This window comes from Lissotriton vulgaris, chromosome 7 (assembly GCF_964263255.1).
Source record: "Lissotriton vulgaris chromosome 7, aLisVul1.2, whole genome shotgun sequence".
NCBI classification, from domain to species: Eukaryota; Metazoa; Chordata; class Amphibia; order Caudata; family Salamandridae; genus Lissotriton; species Lissotriton vulgaris.
The window spans coordinates 882113072-882133849 of record NC_141695.1 but is presented as its reverse complement, the minus strand read 5'-3'; the positions used below and the strand labels follow the sequence as shown (position 1 = coordinate 882133849).

Here is a 20778-nt window from a genome sequence, read left to right as displayed (position 1 = left end):
AGGCGGACTGCAGGCCCCAAGAGATTTCTGCAAAATCCAAATATCTGAAAATCCAAATAAATATTCTAGTTAAAGCAGTGGTAAGCTTCTGAAATCTCATAAAGAGTATAGGATATTCCATTCTGTTTTGCATTTGGGTGGTAACTGCAGAACTGGTGTTGTCTGCTGACTCAGCTCCATTGTGGATCTCTTCTACTGCCACACTATGATTGGCTTCTGATTGTCACTGCTGCATTTGAGTCTAGGTGCTTTCTCCAGTAACACCGTGAATTCCATACCATCATTGTCTGCTTGGTGTCACTGCTGCACACGTTTTTCTGATCCCTCGAGATCTTACATAATGTTGTATCTGATTGGCCATTTGGGGTCTCTGTGTGTTGACTGGCTAAGCCATGTGAGCACATGTACTACCTTTATGGGGCAGAGATCTACAGAGACAGAGACCCCTACAGCGAGCCTCACACAGGCACCTACAAGACATCTCAAAATGACACAAATACACCAAGAGGTGTTTAACATCCTGCCATAGTAAAATGCCCTAACTATTTTTTAAGAGACCCCCTCTCCCTTCCATGCCATCTTGAAGGGTCGCACAGACGGAATTCTCTCCCTGCCTTCGACATGCCTGGCAGACTGGGTCTATTCCCTCTAGTGAGGTGGTGGAGATTGCTGGTCAGTCTCACCTGCAGCATAAGACTATAGTTGAGCTGGAAGAAAGTTGGTGGGTTGTCATTGATGTCCAACACTCGGATGCTGACTGCGATGTCACTGAACAGAGATGGCTTCCCTCCATCTGAAGCCCGCACCGTCAGGGAGTAGTTGGGAATCTGAAATAGGAAAAACACGTGATATTACCAGAAATAACATGCATGTAAATACAAGTACTGTGCATGTGTGTGTGTTATATATGGTGAAGATATGATATATATGTTTTTGTTTCGAGTTTTGAAACTCGAATTCAGAAGTTATCAGTTTTCTAGCATTTATCAATGACTAGAACTGGAAAAGCCCTTATGACCATAGACTGTGTTTTCCGTAAAAGACCATGGCTTACCTCCTCCCTGTCCAGGTGCTTAGCAACATGGATTTCACCAGTATTTGGCTGGACAGTGAAGTGACCATAAGGATCCCCTCCGACTATAGAGTATGTGATTTGGTTGTTCGTAGGTCCATCCTGGTCATCAGCCGACACCTACAGGAAGAGGAAACAACATTTCACGTCAACAAAGGACGCAAGGGTGAGGAACTCTCAAAGATTGCAGGTCAATCTTGCAAAACGAAGATTTAAAAAAAAAAAAAAAGATCCAAAGTGATCCCATTCCTGGTGAGGGAACGCCAATGTTAATTTAAAAAGGATTATCCCACTTTCTGTCTCCAAACCACATGCACAGGAGCAGAATAAAAGTACAGGACAGTAGGTATCATACAAAGTTTTGCATTGGGATGAAAAGAGAACAGTGCTTTTTTGCCACTAATGTAAGTCAAGATAACCAGTTGTCTTGCCCACACTACATTCAACAGGCATCATGAGAGGATAATTATTTTATAGACACCTTCAGAAATAAAGTTTTCTACATGGTCCCCCTCTGGTTTTTTACCAGGGCCAATGGTAGTAATTGTGTTGTGTCACCCCACACTGCAGACAAACGAGAACAGCCTTGGCTGAGTCAGTTTACTGTAAGGTTCTTACCACCTGGTTCTGTGCTGATCAGTCTGCTGGGAGCGAAATCTGCTTGCTACCTGGACTATTGTTGACTATATTCCTTCTTGGTAGTTACCTCCATATGATAATGTCAGATGCTGTTTGTATATCAATGTTAAGCACTGCAAGCGTGTTAATCTCAGATCAAGTTTGCATGCCAAAGACATATGCTGCTCAGGTTACAGTGATACCGCGTGTGCATCAAACTCCGATCTCGATCATGCACCATAGTAAAACTGCACTTGCACGTGCAACTTACATGCTGCCCCTGTGCCAATATCAGATTCTGCATGCGTGTTGCTGGCTTACCAAGAGAACGACATCTCCAATGGCGGCATCCTCGCTGACCTCCACGCTGTGCGACTCCTCGGCAAACAGAGGTTTGCAGTCGTTGATGTCTGTGACATTAATCACCACTACAATGACATCACTAAGTGACACTGCATTGCCTCGCGTGCCCTCCACGGACAACGAGTGCTGATGGCACACCTCAAAATCCAAACTATCGTTTAAGTACAGTACACCTAAAAATAAAGTATAAAGAAAGAGAAGGCATCGGTAAAGAACCAAGGAGTAACAAGCATTAAATACCAAGTGATGTTAGATAAAAGCCTACCAGGCAATATTTCTGTTCACTTTCCACTCTATGTCAGATTCCATGTTAGAGAGAACATGGTGTAATCCAAACAACAATGTAGGACTACCTTCCCCATGTCAAACTTCAACCACAACAACATAGGAGCAATCACCACTTAGTCTCGACAAACCAGCTTCCAACCCACTTCGCTTACCTCTGCCATATGCTAATGGAAATTGTGGAGTTTGCAATGCTTCTCCCTAACACTGACTAAATACTATACTACATCATCTGGTATGCAGCATGTGAAAAATGTTTAATGCCTGGGAGCATCACGTGACTTTATCATAGCTTTTGCCTCTATGCTTGATACGTAATGCACCACATTATCAAAGTTGAACTTTTCAGCAATAGATGTGAATGGTCCAAACAATGAAGATTAATGTGGGTTATCAAGGGCATTGGCCAGGGATCTCGAGGTCAGAGAGCATTGGGCTGGGGCTCAGGGCAGGAAATAACTGGTATGGAGAGGTAGGCAAGGGTTGTAAAGAGCAGCCACATGTGAATTTTGGTGAGTAGTAGTCGACTGGACAGAACTATAATGGATTGAGGAGGTCGATGACATTGGCAAGTCTAGCAATCATTGAACAATAGGTCCTGGATAGAATCCTGAGCAATCATAGAGGAAAGTGCAATGACTAGAAATTATTGATCAGTTGGGAGATGCTGGTGATTGTTGGTTTGATTGGTGAGCATTGGACGATAATGGCCATGGGACAGTAAATCATGAAACAATTGGTGACGAATCACATGAAAATAAAATGGGGCAGGCAAAAGAATAGGAACCGGATGGAGGATTGGAAATAACTAAGGGGGTTGGTTGAAGAGAGGAAATGAGAAACATTTGTATGAATGAAGGAAATGAAATGGAAGAACATGGGTAGTGGCATTTGGTGGGTTTATGTAGGATATTGTGGTGACATTCCTTACCTGGTTGCCCTCCATGTCTCACTTTTGCCCGAAATTTCTTCTCTGCCTATATTTCTCTATGTATGAACAGGGTCACCAGATAACTTGGTAGGGGCTCTGGTTGAGGGTCAAATAACTATCAAGGTCCCCATAGGAATTCTTCTCGCCACTGGCTAAGTTATGCGAAGTATCATTCATGCAGTGATTACTTGTCTAAAGTAATAAAGGAATTAAAATGGACAAAGGCCTGGAGATTGAGATAGGACATCCTAACTGTGATTCCATGGAGATAAACTGCCTATTAGGCATTTTAAGGCTTGAGCGCAACCGCTTCTTTCAGACTTTCTTAAACATATAACCACGCTGTATCCAGAATGGGTCTGGTTTATATTCACGAAAATGTTATATATTACTTAGTTTGAAAAGAAAAGGCATTGAAGGGAGCTAATTGAAAGCTGGGTAAAGTCAGCAGATAGGAAACATACATGTTGAATGGGACAAGTGTTAAAAATTCGAAGCACCAGCAAGTTGGCTTCCAGAGTTTCAGTCAGAGACATAACAAGGTAATTAGATACTCTACCTGTCTTTGTATCCAGTCTGAACTTCATCTGCTCATTCCCACTGATAATCTCATATTTTATTTCTGCACTCTCAGTTCCTTCCCTCATGATGTTCACTAGGTTCAGCACCTCTGACCCGAAGGCTGCATTCTCCTGTACGGCAACACTATACTCTGCACAGCAAAACACTGGCCGGTAAGTGCCCAGGTCCACGATGGAAATGCTGATGGTGGCAAATGATGAGAGTGGGTTTGGGACGCCCTGGTCCATGGCACACGCCGTAAGCTCAACAGTCGAGAGCTGCATGTCTTCGAGAGGCTTCTCAAGGTGGACAACCCCAGTGGTTTCCTCAATGGAAAAGTGGCCGTTGGCAGAGGTGCTCAGGGAATAACTAACTTCTGCATTGATGCCTGAAAGATAATAAGGAGAAGGAGATTCGTTGGCAGTCAGGCAGCACCATGGGGCAGACTTTATTATAGTGAGACAAGATGTACTCTTCCCTGTTCCTCACCACTTTTCCCTTCAAGCACACAGCGATAATTGGCAACCATTAATCCAGTGAAACCTTTTGCAGTTTATCCCTCTACAACTCTTTTGATGTCAACGACACAGCATTTTTGCTTTGTTATGTTCTGGTCCTATATAGCGGCAGCAGTCTCTCTGCTGCAAAGATCTAGCCAATTCACTCAATAGTTCCAGTTGCAATATGTTTTGTGTATTTATTAATAAGCTCGTCTGCTAGTTATGCTAACTATCAAAATAATATTTTACTTTAAATGCAAAAGGAAGGGAAATTAAAGGCAGGACCATTATGATTCCTAAAGGAACGTTTATAGAAAAGACAATATCAACTTCTCAGAAAACAAAACAGGGTACATTATAAAAGGCTGTCCACTCCCACCTGATGAGTGCTGTCGGGAAAGAGCTGGTGTGATTACTTGGCAGACACTGTACTGTTGCTACCTCCAATCACATATAGTCATGAAGATGATCAGTATACCTTTTTGTGAAATGATTCATATGTCTAGAAGAGCCTGCCCCACCTATTAAAAACATATGGAAGCCTAATGTAGCATAGAGCTCACTCCTATGGGGATGTGTATCCTCCCCAGTACCAGGCAACTTCCAAAGGATCAGCATATCAGCTAAAAAACACATCTATGAATCCTGGCAAATGCCAGAACGGTAAGATAAAAAAGCAAAAATCCACTACATTATTTTAGAAAGCAAAAATACCTGCAGTGATTAGTTATGAGGCTTTCAAGACCAGCTAACTTTCCATGTACCAATAAATATAACTAATGACCTATAATGAAACAAGAGAACTGTCCCATGATTGTGTCATAGTAACATTGGTCATTTACTGTGCTTATTCTAGAAAAACAGCAATGCCAAAACAGTCTAAAATCAACCTGCTATTCTTCTTCTTATTATTATAACTATCATTATTATTGTTATCATCATGACAAGCATTATGCAATAATTCTTTCAAAATGTTCGGAGCGGTTTAACCTACACCAAATTCCACCCATCCACATTCAAACAAAGATCCATTTCAGAGGGCCATTCCCTAAAACTAGTATGAACTTGTACAAGAGCAGCAAAGATTTGCGCAAAAGCAGGGTAGCCTTTCACAAGAATAGCACATTCTTTTGCCATGAACATCATTCGCTGAAGATCAAAAGTATATCCCACAAAAGCAGCAGAACCATTCTCTGGATTAACCTTATTTCAAATCTTTTGTGTACTCCAAATGTAAAGGTGTTCGTTATGTTTCGTTGAACCTTGACATTTTGCAATTATCAGTGCAAGGAACCTTAAGCTTTTGCCTATAAGCCCTTTTGTTTCAGTTTTGTTAACTACTGTATGTTGCACATGTGTTAAGTAGGGTACAGGCTTGAGCCCCACTTTGTGTACTGTTGTGTGATATTCATCCTTATTCCCTACAAGTAAATATCAGACCTCTGTCTGGCTGGACATGTCAAAACCAATATAGTAAACGACTGAGTCTATATTTATTGTTCTTGATATCTCTCTTAAAAGGGACCATTGTTGTCAAAAAAGGAGAGTAAAGGTGAGCTAAATCACAGCTCGCAACAAAGTGAATATTGAAACACAACAGTACAATAAAGAACTCCAAATTGTTTGCAAAAAATATTATTATTTGCTTTTTTTGAGTTTTTCACAAAACATATTGAAAATACATGTTTTAAGGGCTGTCAATGTGAGGCACAATTGTAAAGTGACAAGTATTTCAAAGTGACAATGGGTGCCCAGTGCTGATGGTGCAGTGCATATATACAAGAGTGAAGCTATATACAAATATGTACAAGTTTATGACAACAGTGGTACTGTCTCGTATTCAATTAAATTCTTTTGGTTGATACCAGTATTATATTTCAAATGTATTTAATGATTCAAACGAAAAGCAACCAGCCAACATGTGTTTTGTCATATGCGGGAAGTATCCTGTGACTTCTTTCCGCATCCGGAAATCGAGACAGAGCCAGTGTCTTCCCTGTCGTCAACAGATGCTCTTGAGTTTTACAACCAGCACGGCGTACCCTCCCACTCATCCGCTGGCAGACACTGGACAGATCAGTATACTTTTCTACTGTATTTACAATCGCCTTGTTCACACATTGTCGCTGTGACACGTCGTATTAGGACGTACTACACCCACGTGGAGGTCCATTTTTTATCTGCGGCCCACCGGCCCCACTGAAACCCTTTCCGAAGGGTCTCGCCTGACTGGGCCCCCTTCGGTTTTCCTATTCAGAACTGTGACCTGGACCCTAACTCCACATTGACCCCCTGGCCCGGTTGGAATTATCACCGGCCTCGCGACACCGTAGTTTAGTTTTACATAGATATACAGGTTTGGTGCTGTCTTAGCGAAATTTCTCCTCGTATTAATATTTTCATTCAGTACCGCTTTTAGGACTTTGCGCCTGAGTTGTCCCTGATGAAGTCACGGGATACTTACCGCATGTGATGAAACACGTGTTGGCTGGTTGCTTTTCGTTTGAATCATTAAATACATTTGAAATATAATACTGGTGTTGACCAAAATGAATTTGATTGAATACGAGACATTACCACCGTTGTCATATCCTCATCAAGTGTACCCAGGACTGCGTTCCCATTATTGGTGTGGGTTTTTCGACTCACAAATTTGTAGGGGTTACAGGGTACTTCCCCCGACCTGGTAGCATGGTACACACTTTTAGCATAGTACACATAACGTGAATAAGTCTGAGCGCCAATCTTCCTTTCTTTACTAAAAACCCTACAGAGATAAACAGGTCTCACAAGGACCCCGAAGGACCCAAAAAGATTTTTTTGTTTAATTTTCAGTGGGATCTGTGGCTCCTGATGATTTAAAAAAAAAAAAGAGAAGCAGCCCCTGGGTGGGCATGTGCAAAATAAAGGAGGGTGGGTGCATAGGCCCCCCCTCCTGTGACTTATGAATGCCCCGGGGACCTCCACCTCTGCAGGGCTTATGTACTGATACTTGGGGTAGCCTCGTGGAACTCCTGCGCCCCTGGGCAGGCCCACCAAACAAAAAAGGAGGAGGCCACTAATGGCCTTGGGACCACCACCTCTCAGTGCCAGCTCCTGCTACGTCCTGGGGTGCCAACCCCCGGGAAATAGCTGTTTGCTATGGCTTGGGGGAGCTTTACCGCTCCCGCCAAGCCACAACAAACACTCTGCTCCCAGCAAGCGAGAGCATTGATAATACTCTTGCTTGCTGGAAGCAAAGCACAATTGCTTTCAGATATGGGGAGCTGCCTGTCCAGCAGCTCCCTATATCTGAAAGCAATGCTAGCTCCCGCAGGAGGCGAGGATGCAGCAGAGACCGTGGGGGCCTTCAGGCTCCCCCGCGGTCCCAGTGGCGAGTTGGTGCCTGAGGGCACCTATAATAAATGTGGTATTTAGACCATATATATTGCAAGCTATTAATGTTATTGAACATTTGACATGCTGTGTCATATTTTTACCACATCCATGCTTATAAATATTAAATAGAGTCTCCTCCATCCCCAAACACGACACTTGCCTTCATCTGGATCCTTGGCAAATACCACAGCAATGGGCGTCCCGAGAGTAGTGTTATCAAAGACAGCAACGGTGTAGTGATTGGTAAGGAAGACAGGTCCATTATCATTCACATCTTCCACAGTCACAGTCACATTGCTGTGACAGGAAAGTCCTCCTCCATCAGTTGCTTTGGCCAACAAATGGTATTCTTCCATTGTCTCCCGATCCAGCTGTAAGAAGGTGGTCAACTTTCCTGGAGGAAACAAATAGAAAGAATGCAATGGCTATTGGGAAGAAGATAGTCATAAGACCATTTGGCAATAATTGATAAACAGAAGACATTATTTGTTTTGTAAAATCCCAGGAGTCATAGTTAAAAGTACATGTGGTTATTGAAATTCCAAAGAAATTCATAGCAAAGACATATTGCGCTCAATTACTCTTACAAAGTTATAGTTATACCACTACAGAAGGAGATAAAAATCAATGTCCTATCATGTTAAGAAATCTTGAAATGTATGGAGTCTGTATGAATATTAAATTCACTGTATGTAATAATGTACAAAATCTACATGATATTTAGAGCATCACACCAAATTTCCTTGCAATGGCTGTGTAACCCTATTATTAATAAGTAAACATTTGTGAAAATTTCACTTGGAAACAAATTATATAAATTAAATACTAGCTCTTTTTCACCATATTAATCTAGAGAACAAATCCAGAATTGGGATTATTTATCACTGAAAGATGCGACAACTGAGCATCACATTAGAATTCTCACCTGTGTAAGGGTCTAGTCGAAACTTCTCAGCCCCACCACCATGGAGGGTGTACATAATCTGGGCATTACTGTCTACGTCAGCGTCACTGGCAGATATATAAAGGAGAGAGCGTGCAGTTGGGGCATCTTCAAGAACCCTCACTTTGTAGAACATCTATGAACGAGGAAAAACATCATGTTATCCCGCAATCACATCACAGCTCCACAATTAGTTACCCGTTTAATTTCCCCTTACTTCTAGACCCTGTCTAATTTTCTCCGCTTTCATCCAGTGCCTGTCCCCTTCACACTCTCCACAAACATGCCAATTTTTATATTTCACTGCTGCTGCTTGGCCAATTTTTTCCTCATCACTTATACTGGCCTAACGTCTTGCCACTGTATGCATTTCTACTCCTTTCTACTGCAGACCAGCTTCATCCACTCTTCGCATACATCTCCCACAGTCCCATGTGAACTTGCCTATTTGTGTACTCCATCAATGCACCCGCACATTTCTGACTTTGTCTTATCTACTTGTGGTACTTCCATCAAACAGGTAATTAAAGCTCACATGGAAAGTCAATTAACACCCTTCACACCTGTGCAATGTTTACTTTCTCTTGTTCACCTGCTTTTTCCTTTTTTTGCATGAGCACAATTGTCTGAGCCCAAATGCCTGTCAACGTTTTACATCAAACTTGACTTTCATGATCCCCACTCTGTGTTATCCTCGTGCTCACAACATTCCTCTTCTGCAGGGCACAAATACAAACGTAAACTTCTACCTCCTCTGGCACGCTTTTCGGCAAGGCTCTATTTCGCCATGACTTATCCATGAGTAATAATTTAAGTAGGTTAACATTCAGCCCGGTGGAGAATTTAATGCTCCTCATATGGTGCCACCACCCACAAACGACCTGTGCTCCCTCAATGGCATGCTCTCCAAAGCCCCCAGCAAAACCCCTGTGCTCACCTGAAGAGTGGGCGCATTACATACCATGTGTATTTGTAAAGTGCGCCTTCACCCAGCAGGGTAACTTGGCGCTGAATAACAGATGTTTATTGTTACCCAACTCATGTGGTACCAATTTTTATTGTTTATTGACCTTAGAAGAATGAAAGGCTGAGTGGGCCTGAAAGGCTGAGTGGGCCCGCCTGGATTTTAATCTGTGAACATGAGATCTAAACCAGGCCCTTAGTCCACTAAGCCACCTGACCCGGCCAGACCCGACCTAGACAAAGGCTGGACATAGCAGAACAGACCACACTCATGCAATGGCTGGTTTACTGTCAAACATGAAAGACCCCTTCTGGGCTCAGAGGTCATACTTTTTACTAAACCAGCCCACATCACGGGACTCAACCATTCAATGCTGCTTAAACAGGGGTTAAATATTAATCTCAGGCCAGTTTGCCTATGAATGTCCCGCATGCGCGACATCACACTCACCTCCTGGCATTCAGGGCCATTATCATTGATGTCGAGAACAGAGACCTCCACGTCGGTTGTCACTTGGAACTTGCCGTCCGAGGCTGTCACCTTCAGGAGGTATTTCTCCACTGCTTCTCTGTCCAGCGGAGCCTTGGAGGAGATCCTCCACTCACCTCCTACCAGATCAATGCCGAACTGCCCCAGCGGATCCCCCTCTGAAAGACACCCTGAGTTAGCTAATGAGTCATTCAATTAAGAGAATGGCAGATTTTCATGACTTCTTTCAGTCTATAAAATAGCCTTTTCCTTGCAAACAAATCAGCACTTACAGATTTGGAACAATTTTCCGGGGTCAAAAATAGCCACTTCTAAGTACATGAGGGCATTCTTGAAATTTTTTTTAAATTATTGTATTTGTTACATTTGTATTTTTAGGGTACATGTGCCTCTAAAAACAAATCAGAATTTAAAAAAAAGTTTGTTCTTTTTAGTCAGAAATCCAGAACTTTCAGTTAATCATCCTTTGCAGCATTCATAGGGTGAACAGAGCTCCTGCATTACATAGTGTTATTCATAGAACTGCTTTTTAGGTCGAGCCTAGCGGCAGCGGGCATGCACTAATCGCTCTGCGAGGCATGCTGTATTAGGGTATGCACTAGCAGCTCCGCCCACTATACGCCCATATTTGTCATTGGCTTTATGCCATTGTCTTTCATAAAGGCTGGCTTCCGATTTATTTTATGGCTTGTTAGTCCCTCCCTAGTACCGCCTTATCTCCATGTGTTACTGCCCATAAGGACTGGACCTTTAACTTGGCTTGGTACACGGGCAGCTTTATCTTGTGGGCGAGCACTATTTTGATAATGGACACTGATAGGGACAAAGGGGGCTGCTTTTTTTTGTATATGCATGCTGAGCGCGGCACCCGCTTTAGAGCCTCTGGCTCAGTTTGAATGTTTTTTTTTAAAGCTTTAATGTTGAGCGCGGTGCCCACTTCAGGGACACAGCGCTTTATTTTTTTATTTATTTTTTATTTAATACTGAGCGCGGTGCCCGTTTCACGGACACCGCGCTCTGCAATGCAATAGGTGTTGCTTTTGCGAAGGTTTGAGCTGTTGGTATTGTAAATGACAATACCTTTTCATTTTTTATAAACGGCATTGCCAATGGCTCGAAAACTCGCGATTGCACGACCTATTGCATTGTAAATGCTTGTGTAACAAGAACTACCTCTTTGCATGTTGATGTTTGTTCGCTATTATTGGAATTTGGCAGAAAGAAAGACTGGATATTTTGCATATTTTTTTAAATAAAACAACAAACTACAATTGACTAAAACAATAAGATCGGAATTAAAGAGAATTTGTTGTTCTTTGCATGGAGGTCGTTTTTAATAACTCTAGGCAAGATTTCATTTTAATTGTACACGTTTCTTAGGAGCTTGTGGTGGCCCGTGATTAAATGGGGACTATAGGTCAGATTTATAAAGTCCTTTTGCATCCTCTAACAGCCTGATTTATAAACCACAATTATTTTTTTTATTATGTGTGAAACCCAAATTGTGATTCGGTAACATATTACCAAAACGTGATTTGGGTTTGCAACTAAATAGCGATTTGTTATTTAAGGAGACGTGTCTAGGGCGACCAGTATTTTGCTACCAGAGATATGTATATCTGGCCCTATACTGCCACATTTGATAAAATTGGTTTAAACTTGGGAAGGCAGCTTTTCCTTTGCAGGATATATCATGTTAATTTAAAGGTCACGCACGAAAAACGTAGTTATTCAACAAGGCAAGGAATACTCTTCTTCAGACACAAAAATAAAGTAATTCAAAACTAGAATGTGTCTCGTTTGGGAAAGGAGGTCGTAGTATACGTGAGATTACAAGAGACGTTCGTAGCAGTGGACATTTTTGTATAGACAACTGCCTCTACCATCCTATAGGACTGGGAAATTGTCTTACGGTGGCACTAACTGCATATTCCATGACATTTGCCGCAAGCTAAATAAAACTGCCACAGGTCACTAATACACCATTTTGAATGTTTTCGGCTTAAAAAACGGAAACAACGAATTAAGTCCAATTCTAATCACATATTTAAATTGGAAGAATGTTTTTTCTCTTTCTTATTCTAGTGTTACTACCCCAAGTTACGAAATTGTGTATTTGCCTTGTAATACTAGTTCAGAATAGCTCACCTGTAATGTAACAGGCGATATGTTGATTGTGCTCCGAGATGTCAGCATCAGTGGTTTTCAGACCTACAATGAATTCACCAGGCTTGCCATTTTCAGTCACTGATCCCCGGTAGGTTTCCAAGGTGAACTGAGGTGGGTTGTCATTGTCATCCGTGACCGTCACCTCCACCAGTGTCTGTGATGATAACTGCACTTTCCGACCATGGTCAGATGCCACCACATGGAACTTATGCATTCGCTGGGTCTCACAATCGAGCTCTCTCAGTGTCGTGATCCATCCAGTCTCTCCATCAATGGTGAAAAGCCCTTGCACATCATCAGAGTCTGGAGTTAAGCTGTAGGTCACTTCTCCATTGCTCCCAACGTCTTGATCGTTGGCAGTAACCTGGATGACAGTGGTTCCTGCTGGCATATTTTCCATGAGGAAAGCCTTATATGGATTGGCTTCAAATATAGGATGGTTGTCATTGACATCCTTCACCTGAATACTCACAGAAGTCAGTGCAAACAGATCAGTCTCAAGGTGTGAGCACTGAGCCAAAACATTGATTTGATACCACTTGGTGGTCTCATGATCCATATTCTTACCAACCCTTATAGCCCCCGTTTGCTGGTCTAGAGTGAAGACTCCATCTTTGTTGCTGTCAGGAGTCGTTCCTTTGACCAGGCTATAGATGATAGGTTCAACTGCTAATGCTTTCACCAATCCTAACTCAGTTCCAGCAGGGAGGTCCTCAGATGCGGCAAAAGTGTACAGAGGTTCTGAAAATCTCGGCAAGGACACATCTTTGGGCACCACTTGAAGGTGCACAGGAACTGAAGAGTCCCAGTAGGGAGAAGCTCCATCTTGGGCTTTGACTTTAAAATAAAAGACTTTGTTTTCCAGACCTACAAGACTTTCTTTGGTTGTAATCATCCCAGTGGAGGGGTGGATCTCAATCAGCTCTTCTGTGGCCCCTTCAAGTGTATCAACAGAGTAGTTTACATCAGCATTCAGGCCTTCATCAGCATCATAAGCTATCAATTGAATGACAGGGGATCCGATGCTGACATTAGACTGAATTGACAATGTGTACTTGGGTGCCTTAAACTGTGGCGGATTATCATTTACATCTGTAAGGATTATTTTCACTGTGCAGAAAGCCACCTTGCCCCCGCCATCTCTAGCCATGACTTTGATGTCAATGACTTTCTCAGTTGGGTTTTCTCTGTCCAGTTTCTGCAGGGTGGCAATGCGTCCTGTCTGGTCAATGGAAAATTTGTCATATGCCAACTTGTTGATGATGGTATAATTAATGGAGCCATAAGGACCGTCATCTGGATCCACTGCCAGAAGGTCTATCACTGTGGTCCCCACATCTGCATTTTCTGTGAGTTCCACTTCAAATATGTTCTGTTGAAAAGTTGGGCTGTATTTATTGGCACTGGTGGTATTTATATAGACCGGTACTGCCGTTCTATGAACTCCATCTGAGGCAGAAACTCTGAGGCTGTAAAAACTCTCCATATTCTTCTTGCACAAGTTGGCAACTGAGATAATACCAGATGTGTTGTTGATTGCAAAATGCCTGCGGTCATTGCCTGACAGGATTAGATATTCCATCTTGGCAAGTCCTCCACTGTCAGGATCAAGAGCCTGGACCTTAATGATGGTGTGGCCACAGGTAGCTAGCTCATTCACGCTGGCTTCGTACTGGGGCTGCCTGAACTCAGGGGGGTTGTCATTGACATCAGATACCTTGACCGTCACTAGGGCCTCGCCACTCAGAGCCCTCATTCCATGATCTCTAGCTTGAACCCTGAGATGAAACTGCTGATGCGTTTCATAATCCAGTTCCTGAGTTGTTGATATTTCTCCAGTGTCTGGATCAATATGGAAGAACTTCAAGGAACCGTCCAAGCCATTAGGTAAGATTTGATAAGAAAGCACTCTGTTTTTCCCTGAGTCTGCATCTGAAGCATTAACGAAAACAACAGGAGTGTGAGCAGGTAAGTTTTCAGAGATAACAGCACTGTAAACCATCTGAGAAAATATAGGTGGATTATCATTAGTGTCCTCCACTTGAACTTCAACTGTAGCTTCAGAGAAGGACCCCATTGCGGTGTCTGTGGCCCTCACAGTTAACACATGCTTTGTCCTGTCTTCATAGTCCAAAGAACCAATAACACTCAGAACACCTGTCTTGAAGTCTATGTTGAACAGTTTCAGTGCATCTTTGCTTACAAGGTTGTAGATCAAGCGTAGTCCTTCTGGGCTGCGGGCCTGTATGTGAAGGATAGGCGTATTGGCAATAATATTTTCAGGCACTTTTACCACGTAATAAAGATTTTGAAATATTGGATTGGATTTATTTCTCACAAGGATTAACACCTGTTCTTCTCTCTGCAGGGGAGGTTTTCCTCTATCTTTAGCAATAACTTTCAGGATATATTTATTCAGGGTTAGGTAATCTAAGGGTTTCTTGATAGATATATTTCCTAGATTAGGATCGATCCAGAAGTATTTATAGTCCTCTTCCAAGGAGTAGGTTATTGCTCCATTATCTCCAAAGTCTTTGTCGGTGGCAGAGACCTGCAAAATGACATTTCCTTGTTCAATGTCCTCCTGCACTGATATCTGATATGGCAGATTCACAAATTCTGGAACATTGTCATTGACATCCTTAATGTGGATCTTGACATGGCTCCAAGTCAACCTTGGGGGGTTTCTGTTATCCTTAACCTCAACAGTAACATCATAGATGTCATGCTCTTCCCTGTCAAATGGCACACCTTTCGTTCGAATCAACCCTGAAGACTGGACAATTTGGAAATGATCTTTACCATTCAAGAGAGAGAAGAAAAGAGGCTCATTTAGTCGACTACCTGAAACTCCAAGAACCATCAGAGTCTCAGCAGTCAAAGAATTTTCCATTAACTCTGCTGTGTATTCTTCTTGATCAAATTTTAAGTCTGTTTCATGTGCTTCTGAGAAATATATTTTTACTAAGCTGCTACTTTTAAACAATCCATCAGAAGCCCGGACTGTGAGCTCATGATATCGTTCTAGACTAGTTGAATTGATGACAGAGATGAGACCAGTCAGTGGATGGATGAAGAAGGCAGTATTAAGGTTGCCTTCCAAAATACTGTACGCCACCTCTGAATCCGCATCCTTTGCCTGCACTGTCAAGATCTCCATACCCTGGAAAGGTGGCAGCCAGATGGTGACCTCATAGTTGTCTTGTAGAAAAACAGGTGGGCAATCATTGACATCAATGAGATGTATGGTGATTTTTGCAGGTCTAGATGCAGACAGCATTGGTGTCCCACTATCGTGAACTTGTACATGAAAGTGGAACATGGGGGTCTCTTCATAGTCAAGTTTGGAGGCAACTGTGAGAGTTCCCATACTGGGATCTATTTTGAAATATTCCCTTACCTCCGGCTCAACAATTTCAAATACAAGCAATGCATTGGAACCTCTATCAGCATCTGTAGCTTGTATGACCAGAGGTTTGTTGGCTTCATCCATAACAATGCTGTTGATACGAGATGCCTCACTAATCCGGCCATCATAGTAAGAGTCACGGAAGATCGGGGCATTGTCATTCTCATCAAGGAGGTAAAGTAGGACAACCACATCTGCCAGGCCACCCGCCATGTTAGTGCCACGTATTTTCAGCTGATAAGAGGAGAGCATCTCAAAATCCAAGTTCCTCTGAGTGGAAATGAGGCCTGAATAGGAATTTATGGAAAAGGCATTGTCTTTGTTCCCAGATCTTATTTCATAGCTGATGGCTGACAAACTGGTTGCAGAGACCAACATAACTGGTGTGCCAGCTGCTGTGTTTTCCTTGAGCTCCTGAAAGTATTCAGTAGATGAAAATTTTGGAGGGGTGTTGTCCGAAGCTTTGATGTGGATGTGGACTGTGCTGGTGTCCCAGAGCTGCGGCGCTCCCTGGTCTGCCGCCTGGACAGTGAGTACAAAACGTTCCTGCCTCGGCTGCTCCAGTGTTTTGGAGAGGGTGATTGTCCCTGAGAGTGGGTCCACTGAGAAGAATCCCTCCAGGTTTCCTGCAATGAGAGAAAAAGAAAACAAGTCATGAATGTTTGACTCATAGCTTTGTCTAGTGGTTCTTAAACGTTTTCCCTCTGTGGAAACCCGCTTAATCATTACTGAAAGCCCGGGATCCCCACTGAATCATTATTGGAATACAGTACATTCACTGAGTCATTACTGGAATCCAAGGACACCCGCATAAGAATTTGCGATTATTTAAACCGCAAAATAACACACTAATGATACAGAAATAAGCATTTATCAAACAAATACACAAATGAGTACATTTTGTATTTTATCTGGAAAGAAATAAAAAAAAACATTTTAATATTAATGGGAAGGTTGAAATGTTTCTAAATTCAACTGAGGCCACTCATCGTTGACACTCCATACTATGGCCCATATGTACTAACATATACACACAGAATCGGTAAAACCTCTTGATACATGAACCTATAATCTTTTTGATGCCCCTGCACTGGAACCACAATTTGCAGATACTAACTTAATAATTAGCCTCCAATTTCAGAGTCTTTCAATTCGCAAAATGTTTTAAAATTCTCAATTTTACATTGTACTCTTTATTTATTTATATTTAATAATCTGTTAATATTATTTAATTGTCTACGCAGTAGCTGACCCCATGAGTAGAGTTTACAGACGCCCAGGGGTCCGTGGACTACTGGTCAAGAACCACTGGCATAGCCATTTCCCCAACAATTTGTAATATTTGTGCATAGCCTATACATAGTATAGTTCCGACATACAACAGCAATGCCATTCACTGCTCATATGATTAGGCTGCCCCTTCAATTTTCTACCCCCATCAACAGCCATATTGGTTAGATGAAGGATAACCTCTATAAATGATTCAATTCTTGGCCACTTTCTGAAGAGATTTTGTAAAAGCATACATTCTGAAATCTCCTAAAACTCTCAGAACCCAGTCATATGAATTGGCTACTTTGATATTTGTGAGGAACTAAACGAAGGTCCAAAACTCATGAACAAAATTCACTGGCATGTAGACAGAAGTCACCACCAGCAGCCCACCGATGAAATACCAAATTAACAACAGCCTGTGAAAGATCGATCTGCTAACAACATGTTCACCAGATGTTAGGGCAATTACCTGTTGTACTTTGGGGGGTAGAGTTAAGAACGCCTTCACCCGACCAATTAGTCGTCTGCTACACTAAATGCCCATGCCCTATACCCCTGAATTGCTTCTTTCTAAACTCCGCTTTTCCCTCCACATGTATGGTTTTCTATCTCTGTACTCGCTCTATTGTCTACTTCTTCTATTGCCATTACTATTTGACATTTATATGGTGCATAATCTGCCATTAGTATGGCTCTACAGAGCTTACGTTCATCAGGGAGAGGCTTTCTAAATGGATCCGAGGTTTCTGAGACCGCATGGTCATGGATGGTCAGTAGAGTGAGTGAGTAACCAGTCCTGAAAATAAGGGGAATCCACCGGATCCCTTTTCGGGTAGCTATTTATGGTCAGGATCCACAGGGAAATATGCCAAATTTGTTGTGTCATTTTCCAACGGTGGGAAATAGTTCAGCAGTGCCCGCATGTTCACTGTATTTCGTTCGGAGCACCAACCGGTAGGCAGCGAGGACTTTTTTATTTCCAGTCGAGCCTCCAAATGCCAAGGAAACAAATGCACATGTCATATCACTTCACGAGTAGTTTAAAGAACAATGACTTACAGGCAGGATTTTTGACTTTGTTCAACAGCCTATTTGTTAGACCTGGCATTTCTTGGCATGGTTACCCCTGGCTTTTTGCCTCTACCTCCTCTATTTTTGAGGCTGTGATGGATTACGTTTTGCCGACTTAGGGGCATATTTACAAGGGCTTTATCTAATGAGATGTAAAGTGAGCGTTCCTGACATACACTACATGTCAGGACATCAATAGCGCGGCTTCGTGCTATCAGCAAGGATGCCCTAGCATTTTAGCAGAGGTTAGCTTTTGGAGAAATGTGCTGTTTTCTCCAAAAACTAACATCTGCTAAATTCTTGACTTAGCCACCCCTAACATAGGGGGTGGATTGTGCTGATACGATCCTGTGGGTCGTATCAGCAAGGTTATCGCCCTTTGGAAAACCAGCGATGTTCCCTGCAAAAGGGAGATAACCTCGCTATCTCTGGAATAATTATCGCCCTGGACTAACGCGTTGTTAATTACGTGCTACCAGGGCGATAAAAAGCAGAGATGGCCTGCAATAATCTTATTATCGCTAAGCACGGCCAGCGATAATTATCGCTAGTCGTTGCTAATATACCCCTTAGTGCTTTGGGCACTTTGCCACTGCTCATCAGTGTCAAGGTGCAAGTGCTCCCTGTATGAAGTGTTATGGTAATTGGTTGTCCATGATTGGTATGTTTGCCTTGCTAGTAAAGTCCCTAGTAAAGTGCAATATGTATGCCAGGGCTGGTAATGCAAATGCTACTAGTCAGCCTGCAGCACTAATTGTGCCACCCACACAAGTAGCCCGAAAAAGAGATCTCAGGCCTGCCACTGCAGTGCCTGTGCGCAGTTTGTGAACTGACAAGTGCACCCACTTGCCAGGCCTTACCTGTCCCTTTTTATGCATATTAGACGCCCCTATCGTAGGCCCAAGGTACCCCCCTGGGTAGGGTGCAGTGTATGTGAAAGGTAGGACATGTGATGAGGTGTGTATCATGTCCTGACAGTGAAATACTGCCAAATTCGTTTTTCACTGTTGCAAGGCCATCTTGCCCATAGGACTGAATGGGGAATCCTGTGTCACATGTTTCCAGCATATCTTCCCATAGGCATAAGATAGAGGGATGGAGTTTAGTGTGCCTGAACTCAGAATTTAATAACACATCTTTTTGTGAAGATGGTTTTTGAATTGTGTATTTAGAAACCACTATTGTAGAAGTGGCTGGTTTCTTGTCCTAACCATCCTGCATGCCTCTGCCTGGTTGTGTATTGACTGTCTGGGTTTGGATGCAACAGGGTTTGGGAAGTGTCCTGACACCAGAGAGGAGTAGGTGAGACACCAACAGGCTGGCCTGCATTTGGTGTGGTGGGAGGAGTAGCCCCATGATGCGAAGAGGGCTGTGCTGCTGCCACAAAAGAATGGCTCCACCTCCTGCGGAGTGTCTGAGGCCCAGACCCTCACTAGCAAAGAAAGAAGGTGTGAACTGGCAAGAAGACACCCAGAACTGGTTTGGACCGGGCTCAAAGCCCCCTGAACACAAAGACTTCAAAGGCATTTAGGGGTATAAATGTGAGAGCTGAAACCACTGAACTCAACTGAACTCAAGCCTGAAAAAGGATTGAAACTACTTTGGGATCAAGAGGAACCTCTGCCAAAGAAGAACAGCTGAAGAGACTGAAGAGAAGGACTGCCCTTGCTGTGTGTTCTGGCGCTGGCCTGCAGTTTGCTGATTTGACTAAGGAGAGTACAAGGAACTTTGTTGTGTGCTGTGTCTCCCTGCTTGGTAGGACTTTGCTGTGTGCTGTGTCCTGAAGTAACTGGTCTCCAAGGCCAGAGAGGAGCTGGCTCCCTGTTGTGGAAACTCAGGAACATAAAAGTTTCCAAGTGTGTCTTAGTGACCCTGTAATTAGCATACAGACACAGGGTATGGTGCAATATTGACCGCACCTAACTCCTTAGTTGGATCTAGTGATTATTTTGGGTGCCTGGGACCTGAGGCGCAATACCCTTCCTTCTCCTTATGGAACACTCCACAAAACACTAATTTAGCATACAATGATCCGGCACTCCATTTAGTGATTAGAACATATAACAATGCATCAATTCTCAAAAGAACAGAAAAAGCAGGTCATGATGGGACTTCTTTATTAAAAAAATTATTTTGTTTTCTTCTTTCTTATAAAACGTGTGAGGTAGCCAAACACGAGGTAGCCAAAGCGTTTCGTCCTTACGGACTTCTTCAGGGCAAATTTTGTTCCTCTAATGCGTCCTTTTTAATTATTGAAAACGGAAAACTCCACATGAGAATGGAAAATATATATGTTTTTCCAATAGTTTTCCTCAATAAAGTAATGGGGAAATCTTATGCGCAACAATAATCAAGCCAGAGATCAAATTCATCAGGAAATCATGATGCTATATTTGTATGTTTCAACCTTCTAGTCCAGCACCCTTGAAGTGAAACGATCCAACGTCACAGCGGCATTTTACTTGCTGTGTGCTGTGTCCTGAAGTAACTTGTCTCCAAGGGCCCGAGAGGAGCTGGCTCCCTGTTGTGGAAACTCAGGAACATAAAAGTTTACAAGTGTGTCTTAGTGACGCTGTGTGGTGTGCTTTTTGCAGCCTGAGACCTTCGTGAGAATTGCTCGTGACTTTGTGCCCTGAAGCAGTCTTGCGCTCTGCTTCGATTGATAGCATGACCAAAAGTGCTGTGATAGTTATCGCCATCGGCCTGGACAGTAGTCCCAAGGGGGACCGTGAGAAATCACCGCCGCTGGC

General features: G+C 42.8%; 1 protein-coding gene across 1 annotated transcript in view; it reads right to left on the bottom strand.

The window, feature by feature from the left end:
* The window catches only part of FAT2 (FAT atypical cadherin 2), a 231215-nt gene that overhangs the window by 76087 nt on the left and 134350 nt on the right, over positions 1–20778 (bottom strand). The window contains exons 9-16 of the mRNA XM_086931273.1: positions 12253–16308; positions 10066–10262; positions 8634–8787; positions 7869–8102; positions 3829–4218; positions 2012–2226; positions 1055–1192; positions 684–827 (exon numbers count right to left, since the gene is read on the bottom strand). Coding sequence (XP_086787399.1) covers positions 684–827; positions 1055–1192; positions 2012–2226; positions 3829–4218; positions 7869–8102; positions 8634–8787; positions 10066–10262; positions 12253–16308 — 5528 coding nt within the window. The remainder of the gene's footprint in view (positions 1–683; positions 828–1054; positions 1193–2011; positions 2227–3828; positions 4219–7868; positions 8103–8633; positions 8788–10065; positions 10263–12252; positions 16309–20778) is intronic.